This window comes from Archocentrus centrarchus, chromosome 21 (genome assembly GCF_007364275.1).
Source record: "Archocentrus centrarchus isolate MPI-CPG fArcCen1 chromosome 21, fArcCen1, whole genome shotgun sequence".
Lineage (NCBI taxonomy): Eukaryota > Metazoa > Chordata > Actinopteri > Cichliformes > Cichlidae > Archocentrus > Archocentrus centrarchus.
Window position 1 is genome coordinate 3,651,107 of NC_044366.1, and position 15,163 is coordinate 3,666,269.

A 15,163-nucleotide genomic window follows, 5' to 3' on the forward strand; every position below is an offset into this window, starting at 1 on the left:
ATTTGAGCGTACAAATGTTCCAAAGTATACAAATGTCACCTACAGAGGGCAGAATATATGGTACGGTATACATGAAATGCAGTTTGTCAGGCAAGTGCAGAAGTGTGAGCAGCACAGAGCTGTGGTAAAAAAAATCAGTTTGCTACTCCAGGAAGGACACAATATTTATTACAGGAGTCTCACTGTGGCCAAAGCGCAGCGTACAACATAGACCGCTTATCTTACACATGAAGTTCCTCCATTTTAATTCCTTTTCACATTTTTGGGATTTTAAACACTTTCTGAAACAGTAATGACTCATTCATCTGTTTCTACAAATATAGATTACTAAATGTGTTAATCGTATTCTTCTGAAACAATTTCTATAAAGTTTAGCAACATGTACCACAGCAGTCTGTGTCCGAATAGCAGATTTATCTTAGATATACACAAGTTCATTATAACAAAGAAAATACAAAACACAACAAGAACAAAAACTCACAGTAACCTCCTCTTTCAAACTGTCATATTAAAGGTTTTCTCTACCTGATTTAAAGAGCGTGTTTTTTATCATATGGCTACTTTTAAAGATGCAGACGCTCTCACGCTCCTTGACCCCCACATGCTCACTGTAATATGATATTTATTTTATTGCTATGTTTGCTCTAAGCTCAGAAACTAACGATGACTATAATGAGGTAAAGGCACCTGCAGGAGCTGTTTGGTGATGCGATCTGATAATGATGATGTGGTTTGGTTGGAATATTCATATGAATTCACAGTAATTACAGCAAAAATACAAAAAAATACAAGTTTCCTTGATTCCCTGACATTTGTATGCAATACATGGTACAAACATTCAAAACAGGAACTTCTACTTTAAGATTATAATATCTCCTTCTTCAGCCTCACATTCTTAGGACCACCACGCTAAATTTCTTTGCATCCCAGCAAATAGAGGGACCTGTCTTACATACTGTAGGCCTGTGGGGGGTTTACTAATCTTTTTTAACAGACAGCAGCTGTTTGGGGAAACACAGCCTCTCATTGTTGGCTCATCACAGCAGTTGCTCCAGTGCACTCTGCACATAAGCGGGAGCTTACGTGGAGCTAATCATCTTCTTTGGTGACAATATACGCCTCCTCAAAGCAGCGCCTGAAAAAGTTCAGCACTGAGCTTAGAAAGTAGTATTGGCTCTTTACTGAGATAATGTTGTGTCCATCATCTGGGAATATCTAGGCAGGAGGAAATGGAAAGGAGAGTCATTATTTCTTCTTAATAGAAAATTCACATGTATTTATATTCTAAATGAAATGAAACACTGGCACAATTAAAGGCTGAAGGAGCACAAACAGAATGAAGACCATGGTAAAGGTAACAAAATTAAACCTGACATCAGCTCTACTCGACACCCAAAGAAAAGATTCATTTACATTGATGAGTCACAACAGCCTCGATCCTCATTAGGCACATCAGCCAGTCAAAATCAGCTGATGGCTCGTGACACTCTTACACGTCAAATATGCAAATTTCATACAGGCTATGCTACTTCAGCCAGTCTGCAGTTACTGCCTGTCTGCAAACAGTAACCCACCTCCACCAAGCTCCTCCTTTCATGCTGTGATCCACTGTGACTTCATTCAGAGACGTTATCAAAGAAACACGGTGGATCGCTTAACATCCACCATCTCATGAGTGCCCCATCTAGGGTTAGGGTTGGGTCCCAGAGAGGCCCCACAGTAAGGTTATGCCACCAAATTTTATTTACTTTAGTCCTGACTGAGATTACATTCATTCCATATCAATGGATATGCCAAGGTGTCAGTTATATCAGCAGTAGGCTCATATGTTGGATGCAGGAGCAAACTTCTGAGCAGCTCTGAGAATCATTACGGTCTGAAGCATCTGTGAAACATACAGGATTGTGGGCTGCTCACAGTTAGAGGTGGCGAGCGTCAGCTGACAGTGATGAAAGGAAGGAAAAAGGATGAACTGGTAACACGACGCTCTGCTACAAGTCTGATCTGCAGCTTAAAGGATCTCCTGCTAACATCTTGTTGCCAGATACCACAGGGCACCTTCAGAGGTCTTGTAAAGTCTAGGCATTGGTGATTTGGATCTATGTTGGCAGCACTCAAAGGACCAACACACATATTAAGCAGCTGGTCATAATGTACTGACTCATCATTGTATACCTGTTCTGTCCTTTGAATTGTGTAGTTACAGTGGCTTCGTATAGCATGTGTGTCCAGAAGTGTGAGAGTTCAGGCTGGACCACAGAGATTACATAACAAACACCCCCAGTGATACCTCATACTCATCATGATCGCCGCTCTGCATCACCCCGAATACAACATGCAAATACAGTGACTAAACAGAACCGCTCCAATGTATATGAAAGAATGGAGACACACTGACTGTAAGGAATACCACTGCATATATTAAACATGACACACCACCACCATGTACCATATTTAAAGGAACGGGGCCCTGATGTGTTTGCTGAGGGATACACATTCATCCCAATGAGTTCACAGCCTTGTACTGACTGACAGAAACTCGAGTTGTAACATGAGTGTACACAAAGATCAAAAGAGAAGAAATGATAATATTAACTCATAATTCTTACTTTTACAGTGAAGGCACTTGAATGCAACACATTATTGATTTAACAAAAGGCTCTGAGCTGTTCCATGAAGTGAGATTAATGTGCTGATGAGATATGCTGAGCTTAAAATCAGAGTTTTTATTTTCAGTAACAGTGCTGTCTTTTTACTTTGCTAAATCGCTGCAGTAACTCACGCTGAATACACAACTGAGCAGCAGGTTCAGAGCAGATACAGAGTATCTGTTATTTAGGCGTACCTCACTAACCCCACCACAGACAGCTGTGCAGTGAAGTTACAGCAGTGTAGCGCACATCACGAAGCCACAGGAATTTGAATGCATTCAGTCGGTGATGCAGAAAATATGTTTTAATGCTGGCATTGATCTGCTGCAGCACCAGTACCAACTGCTGGAACTCCAGCTAATAAAACCCAGATTAGAAAACTGATCAGTTACATTTGTCGGCTATTTATCACCAGGAATATTCAATCAACTTTTCACTTTGATCTGGCCTCATATTAATGTGATTTTTACATCTCCATCATCAGACTATAAGGCTGCATTAGACCTAAATGCACTGAAGCTTATAATGTTTTAATGTATCAGTTTTAAAGTTTCATACTTTGAATGTACAGCTGACAGTCTTACTGCAGCCATTTATTTCTAATTGGTAAAATTCATATTGTCACTTATAAATTCACAAGATTAATGATTTTATCTAACATTGCCCTCTTGGCTTGTATTTGCAGCTCCAGATTTGGCTGGTGCCATTATATATTTCTTTATTCTTCATCGGTCTCTGACTCTAGTTTCTTTGATAACGTCTGTGAGTGGAGTGGAGCAGCACTGGATCCACAGATGCCACATGCTTCCTTTTGCACAGAGAGCCTGAAGCAGAAACTCTGAGTAAACAAAGACCGTTGATAATCACCACTTAGGTTTTGCCCAGCCAGCTAATACAAATGAAAATGAGGCTGAGGGAGCTCCAGTCCCCACTGCAGAGGCACAAGTGCAAGGAGGCCTGACAGGACTTCTACTGAATGCTCTAAAAACAGCACTGATAACAGTCCAGGGCTGTGTGAGGAGATGATCTTGAAGGTAAAACTAGCTGCATTTAAATCTGGTGATGCTTTAGATTTTTATGTACATGTTCTCAGAAATCTTTTAAAATCTCACTGATAAAACAGGTTGTTGTTATTTTTCACTTTTTTTTTTTCATCACCACTGACTGTTTGGAAAATGAGTCACATAAACGTTGCCTAGCACCTGCTCACACAAACAGCTGTCCACAAACATTACCTTAACTGCCTGATTTAGTAACTAAAACATCAGATATCTGACAGGCTGCTTTCTGATGCGGGCGCACAGCTGAAAGAGCAGGAGCCTTTGTCAGACGGCATTTTAACCTTCAAAGAGTAAGAAGGCTGCCTGCTGAACTCATGAACAAAGCACACAGATGGCAGGAGTCACCTGGAGACTGTAGTTAACACTTGAAGCAGACAGCAGTTTGACCAACTCAGCAGAATGCTGGAAATGAACAGTGGCTGTAAAAAGAGAAGAGAATTACAATGAAAATTCAAATTACAGTAACTTTGCTCAGCGGCCTGTCAGTCCATTACTCTCAGCATCGTTAGGAACTCAATGAAATGAAAGTTAATTTCAGACTTGCAAATGCAAAGGAACAGATACAAACTGCACATTTGTTTCACGTTAAATGTGCTGAAAACACCTCTGTCAATATCTACTTATTCATATTTAATTGGACAGTGAACCCTATTTAATTATACAGCCTCTTTATCGTGCGCATCTATTGCCGTGCTCACCGTCTGCCGTGCCGTGGATAATAAGAAAGTTCAGTGGACTTGCAGGTCCTGTGATGTTGCTGAGCAGACTGGAAATCTGCGGGAGACAGCGAACAGTCACCACCCACTGACAGAATCAGAAACAGTTTAACTGCACACGATTTAGATCTAATAAACCAGCTCATAATGTTACGGCCATTAGCACAAAACTTTGGTCAGAAAATGAGAAACTACATCTTCAAGCAGCATCGGTTCCCACTAATAAATATTTATAGTGAATTCTATCAGCTGCAGCCAAACACAGATGGAAGTGTGAGTAAGCGAGGGTGAATGTACAAAACTGTCGAGTGACTGAGCGTCTGAGATCAAAGCTTCCAGTAATGAGTTTTAATTTTGCTCCACTTTCAGCAGAACTTTGCTGATCTTAAACAGAAACTTTGATTGCAAAGGTGAGAGGCGTTTGCCTCTGGTGCTGCAGCTTTGGAAATCAAATGCTGCTGCAACAAAAGCTTCCATTTTTCTAGTTCACCCCAAAAATTAAATGTAACATATTCTTCCTTTAGTTCCTGCGGTGTTATTTGTCCATGTAGACTGTTTTGGTTTTCCAGTTTTAAATGTATTGGCCATAATTTAGAAAAGCACACACCTGTGTTTGCAAGAGCCCATAATTCACACTGCATGGCAGAACATAACCTGAAACCAGCGAGTCCAAGGAACTCGCTGTGGACTCTGCACTGTGATGAGGCGTGGACCAAAGCAGGGCGATAGGAACACATCTAAGACTCAGTAACTGCAAAATGAACGACGTTTGAAACCACCAGGACTCTTCACAGAGACGCCAACACAGCTGTTAGAACAAAATCCTCAGTGACAGCAGCAATAAGGTTCAGACACTGCTAATCAGATTTGTTTATTTGTGCACCAGAAGTTGAGAGCCCTCTAGGTCCTTGTATCCTGGTAAATGTTTCAGCACTGGTTTGAGAAGTCAATCTCTTTCCCTCTAATTTGTTATAGCCAATGGCTGCGCATAAAATTATAATACAAATGAACCTGGAGAAGAAACTAGTTAAAAAGTGAATTCTAGCACAAAAAAAACTTTAACAAACCTTTTTTTTTTTTTAAACAAAAAGTGGGAAAAGTCAGGGATAATAACTTTTAAAATTCTCCATGATCAGTCGTCTACGATGGCAAAGTAAAAGTTATGCAATTAAGGCTTGCAAGTATTCAGTCCTTTTGTTGTAGCAAATTGTGGTGAAAACTTGATTGTGACAAATATAAAATTCACACTGCGTGACAAGAACACACCCTGAAGCCGGGAAGTCCAAGAGACTCACTGCAGACTTCGCACTGTGGTGAGGCACGGAGCAAGGGAAGGGTTTAAAATCATCTCTAAAACTCTGGGTGTTCTGGGAGCACAGTGGCCTCCACAGAGACGGCAGTCCAACCAAACCGAGTCATCAAGCAAGGAGGGCGTCGCTCAGTGAGGCGATTAGTGACCAAACGTGCAGTTTTTACAGTTCTCTGCAGCAAAAGAGAACTTGCAGGAATGATGAGCAGCTCAGCAGCACCCTGCCAGTCAGGCCTGCGTGCAGCTGCTCTGAATAAAAGGTACGACATGACGGTGTTTAGTGTTTGCCAACTGTGATTTAAAGGATAAAGTAAAATATACTTAATCTGATGAGGCGAAAAATGAACACCAGCCACTGTGATCAACTGTTAATACTTCCAGAAGCACAGCGGAGGCAGCATCACAGCATAAACAAAGATCCTTGAAGACAACTTACTCCAATCAGAGACTGTGGCAACAGTTTAGCCAAGACAAGACAGTGGTTTCACAACTTTTATATCAAAGCTACAACGACAAAAATAAAAGTGCACAAAGAGCGAAAGGCTGAGTAAAAACTGCCTCTGAAAAATGATGATTGATGATATGTGTGAGGCTGCATGATGCACATATATATATATTTGGAAACTGTAGACTTCAAGATTTGAGTGTTTCTAGCACCGTCCAGTGTTGTCCTTCACTGTAACTCTTAGTTGTTCAGTATGACATATTATCAGTTTAATCTGCTGGTTTAATGGCATTAATATAATTTATACAGTTTATAATTACAGGATGGCTGAAAGTCGAACAGGCAGTCAGAGGGATGGTGCTGTTGTAACAGTTATTATGTATTCAGATCATCATGTTGGAAACAAATTAATTATAAGGAAGTGACACGGTCAGCCACCACCAGCCTTCAGCTCCAGATATGAGCTTCTGTTTACATATTTGTTTATTTATTTATTGTATTTATACTTATTAGATATTACCACTCTCTGCAGTCAAAGAAAAGCAATAAGTTGTCTAAATACCTTTTTTCTCAGTTTGAGCTGTTTGTGATGCTCTGCTGTGATTGGGTGGGTTGTTTATTTATTTATTTTGGCTGGAGGCCTGGTCAGGCCATTAACGCAGAATCAAATGGTAAACATGCTTTAAAGTGGCCGCACACTTCCTGTTCTGAAGACTGGCTGGTTTGTGTTTGTGCAATGAATCTCGAATCTCATACTGAAGCATTTTTGACCAGCCTGGCATTAAAAACTGTGTCAGGTCTGAACATCATAGTAAACAATGTTCCTCCATTTTTCCAGCTGTACTGTCCTGTTATTCTGTCCAAGTCATCTGATTCCTGGTTCCAAAGTCCTTCTAGGAGCAAGTCTGACTGCACAGCAGCCCTCTGGAAATACCTCCAGGTACTTCATTGGGAAGTTATATTAAAACATTATCTAAATTAAATTTTTATTTCACCAGGACATAAAAACTGCATGTTCAGAAACAGCAGTCTAATCTGATTAAAAATTTGGATGAATAATTTTGCTGACTTTGCCTGTGGCTCCCTTTCTTCTTCCTGCACCAAGTTAACAGTTCCTTCTGCCTGGGTCACTTTGCTCCTGTGGTTTCCTGTAAGTATTTGCTGTCCATTTTAAAGTCTGTGAGTGCCTGCATTCAGTATTCCTGTATTTAGTACTGGAATAGTGCTAAGAATAAGCATGTTTTATGGCTAGTAGTAACAGCACAATGAAAATCTGCATCACAAATTAGCCTAAAAACACCACTGATATGCAGTCACACCTGGTATTTGTGGTCCTCTTTTGCTGGATAGCCAAAGTATTTCTCACTGAAGGCTGAACCTTTACAGGGAATAAGAAGAAAACCGTTTGTTTTAATTCATACATGAATCATTTTGAGATATCCAGCTTAATTTTGTTAATGAATCTGTGTCAACAGTGATGACCAGACGCTGGATAATTGGGCAGAATTTTCTTGTAAAGTCTGATTTTGGGATGAGCTTACCATAGAGTCTCCAGTTTGTTATAGGAGCAGCAGCAATCCCACACCTGAACACAGAGCTGTGGGAAAGGACCAGGAGCGTGGACAAGAAGCCTCCATATGCCTGCAAAAAGACAAGATTTATAACATACTGTTTTATGTAGGTTTTAATTTTGGTTAAAGAAGCTGTTACCTTTCCATAAACTCCAACTCTGTTGACATCAATGTAGGGCAGCTGGACCAGATGCCTGAAAATTCAGAGTTAAATAAATGTCATAAATAAATAGAAGAATACGATTTGTATCAGTGAAATAAGACACTGGTTTAATGTTACTTTTGTAGGAATTAGTAGCCAGCCCAGACAAAGTTATCACAGTACTACCTCATAAACTTTTTTAAAGTAATGGGTGGGAGGAGAATAGGTACTACTACCAGTAAGAATAAAATAGTTTATTTAGAGTATATACAGAATATAATGTACAGTATGTTAGCTGCACTGTCACAGTTTAATGTTAACTAAACTAAAACCATTGCTGATACAAGCTATTACTTCAGTAATTAAGTAACTTGCTGTTTAATACCACATTATTAGCACATTATTAGCAAGCTGTAATTCTAAGTGCTGCCAATATATTGTACACCATGTTGTAACCTATTATTATGACAACGTCTTCATGAAACCAGCAAATATAGAAATAAAAAAGTACATTTAAAGCACATAAAAAATGATATCTGTGTAAATTATCAGTAGGTTTTCTCTGGTTAGTGTACTTCACAGTGTCCTCTATACACAGTGTGTATACCACCTGTAGACATTAACTGGACCAAAACATACTGGACTGCTGTGAGCTGATCGTATACGTCGACGGTTCCCAGTCTCTGGTAAACCTCGTGCAGGATCCCCTGACCCTGGAGGCCGCTTCCCCGCCCGTCCAGACGGGCCACGATGACGTCGTTAGAACTGACCAGAACCGAGTCCCAGCTCAGGGAGAAACGGTCACTCACAGCCTGACCACCGGGGGCGCTGTCACTGTGGAAGGCAAAAAGAGTTTTTTATCTGTTAGGAGCGCTGAAGTTTTCATGAGATGATGATTTATTTTAATCCTCAGGTTGGGATTTCATTTAATGAATAAATCACTGCATAAAATCATCATGCAGTTCTTAACACTTTAAAGGAAGCAAAGCAACCAACAATGAGACATGCATTTAAAACAAAAAAATCATAACTTAAAATTACGTACAGAACGAGTAAGAGCGGGTACTCCTTTGTTTCATCAAAATCTATCGGGACATTTAACTCCAGGCGAAGTTCTGCAAAACAAATCAGCATTAGCTTTTAGTCCAAATGAGATTTAGTGAAAAGTCAGAATGAATTTTTTTCCATGCAATGCATGTACATCTATTAGATTACATCAAAGCTCTGTGCACTGCAAGGTCAACAAGGTAGTTTTATTGGTTAATTAAAAACATGGCTGAAGAACCGAGACTTTGGGGGTCAGAGCAGGTAACACAAAATCTGCTTCAGCTGATATTTGAAATGATTTACCCTCATTTTAGCTTTTTCAGGGTGTTTAAACTCACTCACTTACTCACACTTAACTCAGAGGACAATCAGACGTAATGCTGGGAGTTTTTAGTTTATTTGTTTTTGTTCATTTAACACCATAATGTGAAGCACTGATAAATGAGAGGTGTTCCTGATGTTAACTGGCTGCACTAACGCTACATTTTAGGGCTACGCTGCTGATCTGGCTGCCTGTTGACTAAAATATGACCTGACTGACTTTGACAGGCAGTGAATACAAAATCGTTTTCAGGCTCTCGTGCAGTGGTACTTTCATGTGTATGAGAGCACAGGAGCCTGAAAATGGTTTTTATGCCAATTTTCCACAGTGTCTTTATGTCTGATGCCCTCTTCTTCCCCCCACCCCCAACTGCATTTAAAAAAAATCCCATAAATGCCCCGGAATAATAAGCAGTGGTTCATTTGAAAAGTGCATGGATTTTATTTGTGTTTAGCTTCTGATGATAGCAGGGTTCCCCTCTGACTGCGCTTCTACTCAGAAGGCTTCAAATATGTATCGTGTTGCCTCTAATAGTGAACACAGATTAGAGAAAAGGAGCCATATGGTGAGCTGTCCCTTCTAATTGAAACAATATAGTGCTGTGCTTATGATTCCATAATCACCAAACAAAGCTCTGCACCTGCTCACCCACTTGTGTTTATCCTAAAAAGATCTTGACTACTGAGCTCACGGGGATGTAATCTGTTGGAAACTCTCACTGCTACTGTTTTACATGCTTTTAAGGAATCGAGTTACAGTCACCCGACTTCTTCTTCAGTGTAAGAAAAGAATTTAGTTTCCTCAGCTGGGGTGGAGCATTTCCAGAAACCGAGGAGAAACGTGGTTTTTCCGAGTGTTACTCAGTAACTGTTAAAGGAGAACATGTGACAGTGCAGTGGTAACAAATCATTCTCACACACCACGACTCATTGGAGAGGAATGACGTTTCTCACCAAACTTGTTGATTTCTATAGTTCTTCTTTCCCACTTGGGCATCGTCCTGTTCATCAGCACGTTTCTTAATTCTTGGTTATTTTCCAGAATCTTGTGCTCTGCTGGACGACAGCACAAGAAGATTTACGATTGGTTACAAGAAAGCAACAAATGTAGCATCTAGAAAACTCTTTGAGCGAATTCTCTTCAGGAAACAAAAAACTGAACGAGTTCTTCAACCAATATCTTACTGACACTGAAAAAGACAACAGTATGTCCTTCACTTCCCTTCATCTTCAAAAATCTATCATCATTTATCTAATCTTTAAACACACCAAACAATGTTTTTCGTTACATCTAATTGTGACCAGTCTGTAACTAGTCACGGCGCTTTGTATTGTGGGTAAAGACCCTACAACAATACAGAGAAAACCCAACAGTCAAAACGACCCCCTATGAGCAGCACTTGGTGACAGTGAGAAGGAAAAACTCCCTTTTAACAGGAAGAAACCTCCAGCAGAACCAGGCTCAGAGAGGGGGGGTCATCTGACATAATATCTACAAACAAGACAATCCTTGAGTCTGTCAATACTACATTTTTGGACATTACTACATCCTTCATTCCATTTTTATCTCAGATGCAGCTCTCTGAAGTGGTGTATCTGAGGTCCCTGTGTTAGTGTTGTTCCTGCAGCATCATAATTAATCTTTTTCCAGGAGCATCAATGCAGCTGACCAATCTTGTCTTGACTTCTTGGAAAAAGGATGGTTCTAGGTTCCTCAGTTCCTCCTCTGTGTTCCCCTGTCTCAGTCTTTGTGTTACTTCCTGTTTCACTTTGAAGGGTAGTTTTTTGTTAATGTGTCCTGTTGAGGTTTACGTCTCGCTTTTGTTTCTTTCCCTCCTTTCCCCACTGTGCGTTCTCACCAGTGTCTTTACAGCAAAAAACTCTTCAGAAATCAGCTGAGGTGACATAAAGAGCACCAAATGAAATAAATAGTTCCATTTGACCTGAAAGACTGAGGTTTGTGTTCTGTGTAGAACCAAAAGTCATTGTTAACTAATTATTCTTAGACTAAACCAATTATTTTCAGTTTTCATGAGCAGTTTAATGAGGTTTAATGATCATAACTACTTTATTAGATTTAGTCAACAAAACTGTTTTGGAAACAGGAAAGAATCGTCACAAACAGTGTAGAAGAAAACTAAAAAGCCCTGAACAGCACATATACATCATCTCATGACGCTCACTTTGCATAAATCTATTTATTTTCCACAGTTTCTGAGGTTCTATTTAGTGCTGAGTAATTTTCCAGTCTTTTTCAAAGTCACAAAGCTATGACATCACAATGACATGATTGGTTAGATGCAGTGATGGTCCTGGTGCAACGATATCCACACGGGGAAGTCACATCATGCTGTTTAACCACCAAAATCCCACGATCCACTCATACTTGGATGTCCAAGCAATGTATTAAGTTACTGCAGTCTTGTTATGACTTCAGTTCACAGGTCAGACAGGTCAAGAAATTCTGCGCACTTTGACCTTGATTTATCCAAGTGTTACACTTGTAATGTGAAATGATAATAATCACCATCTCTCTATCTGCAAGCCTGTGGCAGTGGAGGGAGTTGATCATTTATCTGTTGAGGAGTCCCCAGATGCTGCTCTGAGTGCCTCTGATGTACACTCAACAACATTTCAAGCACTTAATGCTTCACCTAATTGCATCTTCATGCCCATTTTATAGGCTTACGTAAACCTGCTGAATGATGGCTTAATGGCTGAATCTCAGCGAATCTGCAAACACGCGCTGACCGATTAATGCACTTTTTAGGCAGTCAGGGTGTACTCACAGTGGACACAAATCAATCTGTGCTTCCACGTAAATGTAATGAATAAATATACCTGATGCCAACGAGCAAAAAGTCTAATTAGTAGATTAGTTCAAGTGTATCAGTGCAGGAGAACTTACCGTTCATATTATGCAGTTTGTGGAGAGTCGTTTGAGGAACTCCGGGGCCTGTGGACATGTTTAAATATGAGCTATGTCTTTACCTTAAGAGTCTCAGTGTGCTGCTTTCCTTTAGGAGGACATTAAAAAGAAACAAGAAAACTGAACAGTATGAAGAATGACGGAAACATAAATGAGAGACAGATATAAAAACAGCTCTTAAAGGTACTTATTTTTATTTCCTGTGTATACAGATAGCTTCAAATCAGCAGGACTTGCTATATTTCATCAAATTGTATTTCGGTTCTGATTGTTTCGGGCAGTTTGGCAACATCTACAGCTTCCATCACAACAAGAGCAGCAACTGATTGTATAAAGATCTGCAGTGTTGTAATGGGGTAAAAAACATATCAGCGGCTACACACTGAGTGACTTATACTGAACACACAATCAAGCACAACTTCTGCCAGCACACTGATGTCTTCGCCATGGACTCCCTCCAGAGATGATACAGCAAAGAGACAAGGCACTCAAGGAGTGCTGAACAGCAAAGATGACAGCTGTCCTGCACCTGCCCCAGAAAACACAATCAGCACTCAACACTGCTGAAAGATATAAGCCAATCATGTTGCTTCACTGACACGTGCACACGGTAGAGGCTCGTGGTCAGGGCTTAAAGTAGCAGGTGGGGGAACCCTAAGATCAGGTGTAGTGGTGCAGCATGAGATTTGTCTTTGTGCACAGCTTGTGATCAGCTGACCCGTGCCACCACTTCAATATGCGCTGATCTTTGGGGATTTTGCCGTATTCAGCAAGATATAAGCAGATGTTTCATTAGCTATAAGGCTGATTTTCAGTTTCTTGACCTACAAAGCTAGTAGAACAGATTCAGTGAGTGAATCTAATCATCATCATCATCACCTTAAATATAAACTGATGTCTGCTACCCTCGATGTGCATCCCAACATTGCCAATGAACACCACAGCCTGCTCCGTACACACGTTGTGAGTTTGTCACAAGATGTGTCTGCTAAAAATTTGTGCATATATGTTTATATTTGTTGAACTGCCTGAAAAGCTGCATTTAAAATTACCTACACCTTAAAAAAGGCATTAGTCCATTTCTGCTCGCTCACCTTCTGTGTCACTAGCGAGATGCTGAGTACTGTGTTTGAATCTTTATTTACATCAGCATCTTGAATGCATCACAGGGACGAGAAGAAAACAGAGGGATGTGTTGGCACTGTGAGTGGGCCGTGTGATGTCATTATGTTCTTATTACTAAGTAAGCATCTCCATGCCTGCAGCACGTGAAAAATTCATTCATTGGACAGTAATATGCATTTTTCTGCCAATCAGATTTAAATGTTCATTACCTGAAGGTGCTGGAACGCCATCGCGGACATTCTGGCCGCTTCAGTCCCCACTCGTTATTGAAGTTGAAGTGTATTTTTTTCCTTTTTTTTGGTTTGGGTGCATCATGTGAAATAATGTGCTTTGTTCAGTGGAATGAGAAGTATGCATGAGTAGTAGTTCTCATTGTAGAATGAGTCAAGATGCTGAACATGATGCACTTCAGCATGCTGTAATGTGAAAGTGTGCACATATAAAGTAAAAGTATAAAGGAAAAAAAATTGTTTTTAAGCTGCATTTTTAGAAAGGAACGACTCTCTGCAAAGAGGGCTGTTGAGTAACAAATGTTACTTATTGCTCCCTCCTCATTTTACTAACTCTGGATGTCACCGGGCTGTTAGTCCAATCAAGACTGGTCAATAGACACTTTCAGTGAAGGCTCCACCCACATTATTCGATTCAACAGCCGCTAAAGGCCCAAAACTAAATTCAGGAAACTAAACTTGAATAATTTTTACATAATAGCATTTCTGACTCCACTTTGGAGCCAAAATGGCATCAAGAAAAACAGATCAAAATAGATAAAATATATGAAGCACTCAGCTACGATGTCACTGCCACATGTTGCGTGTGTTACCTCTGCAGTTGAGAAGAACGTGCTGATAGCTGGGGCTGAGCACAGCATCATAGTAGGAGCACATTGGTTTAAACAGGGAGCAGGTCAGGCATTCTTTATGAAACGGATCCACACTAGAGACCCTGTTTGAGGAGAACAACAAGGCCGTGTGAGTGCAAAACAGTCCATTCTAGAGGATTTGCATTGTTTGAGCTGTAATCAGGCCGTTTAGCTGCAGACAAAAAGCAAAATCGGGGGAAAGTAAGACAATAATTTATTCAAGTGTATTTTCATACAGCAGTGTTAATGTCTGTGATCAGATTCTTACATGAAACAAACAGAAATGCCATGTTTTCATCATGTTTCTTCCACTGATATTATTCACAGTGTTATAAATCATTATCTCACTCTTCTGTCCTGTTCTACAGTAGTTTATGGCCCCCGACCCCAGAATCAAATCTGCTCTTTACAAAGCTAGATTACTGCGACTGCCGTGGATTCACATAACAGCAAACCAACCAGAATTCTGCACATTTCTGTGGAAATGTAGTTTTAAAAAGTTGCATCGTTTGGTGCTAAAGGTGAGAACGCTACACTTTCTCATCTGTACACCCACCAAGCACTTTATAAGGAACACTGTACTAATCCTGCCTCGACTGTTGACAACAATCACGTTATGTTCATGGATCCATGCTGTTTGAGACTGACATACCATCTGCGGTGCAGACATCATCAGACCAGGCTACAGTTCTCCTTCTAAAACTGTCCAGCTTCAGATTCCTGCTCTTAGCTGACAGGAGTGAAAGCTAACATGATCTTTTGCTGTTGTAACTTTTTAGCCTCAAGCTTGGATGCGTTGTTCAATCTGAGCTGTTTTTGTCTCAGCACAGAAGTAAAGGGTGGTTACATGACATGAAAAGCCTTCTGTAGCCTTTCTGTCAGCTAAAACCAGTCTGGCTGTTCCCCTTCAACCTTTCTTATAAGCAACAATTTCCCATCATCAGAGCTCCTGCTCCCTGGATGTTTTTCCAGCAGTCTGAGTAA

At 40.3% G+C, this 15,163-nt stretch overlaps 1 protein-coding gene across 2 annotated transcripts in view; it reads right to left on the reverse strand.

Moving 5' to 3' along the window:
• Positions 1–15,163, reverse strand: part of LOC115800443 (inactive dipeptidyl peptidase 10-like) — a 145,457-nt gene continuing 130,294 nt past the window's right edge. The window contains exons 16-26 of one of the 2 annotated variants that reach the window (XM_030757805.1): positions 14,141–14,262; positions 12,172–12,219; positions 10,218–10,316; positions 8,941–9,010; positions 8,535–8,729; positions 7,893–7,947; positions 7,724–7,823; positions 7,502–7,560; positions 4,411–4,486; positions 4,058–4,131; positions 1–1,215 (exon numbers count right to left, since the gene is read on the reverse strand). In XM_030757805.1, the coding sequence (XP_030613665.1) occupies positions 1,090–1,215; positions 4,058–4,131; positions 4,411–4,486; positions 7,502–7,560; positions 7,724–7,823; positions 7,893–7,947; positions 8,535–8,729; positions 8,941–9,010; positions 10,218–10,316; positions 12,172–12,219; positions 14,141–14,262 (1,024 nt within the window). In that variant the 3' untranslated portion in view covers positions 1–1,089. Of the gene's footprint in view, positions 1,216–4,057; positions 4,132–4,410; positions 4,487–7,501; positions 7,561–7,723; positions 7,824–7,892; positions 7,948–8,534; positions 8,730–8,940; positions 9,011–10,217; positions 10,320–12,171; positions 12,220–14,140; positions 14,263–15,163 lie in introns of both variants that reach the window. The other variant, XM_030757804.1, reaches the window with a different exon arrangement.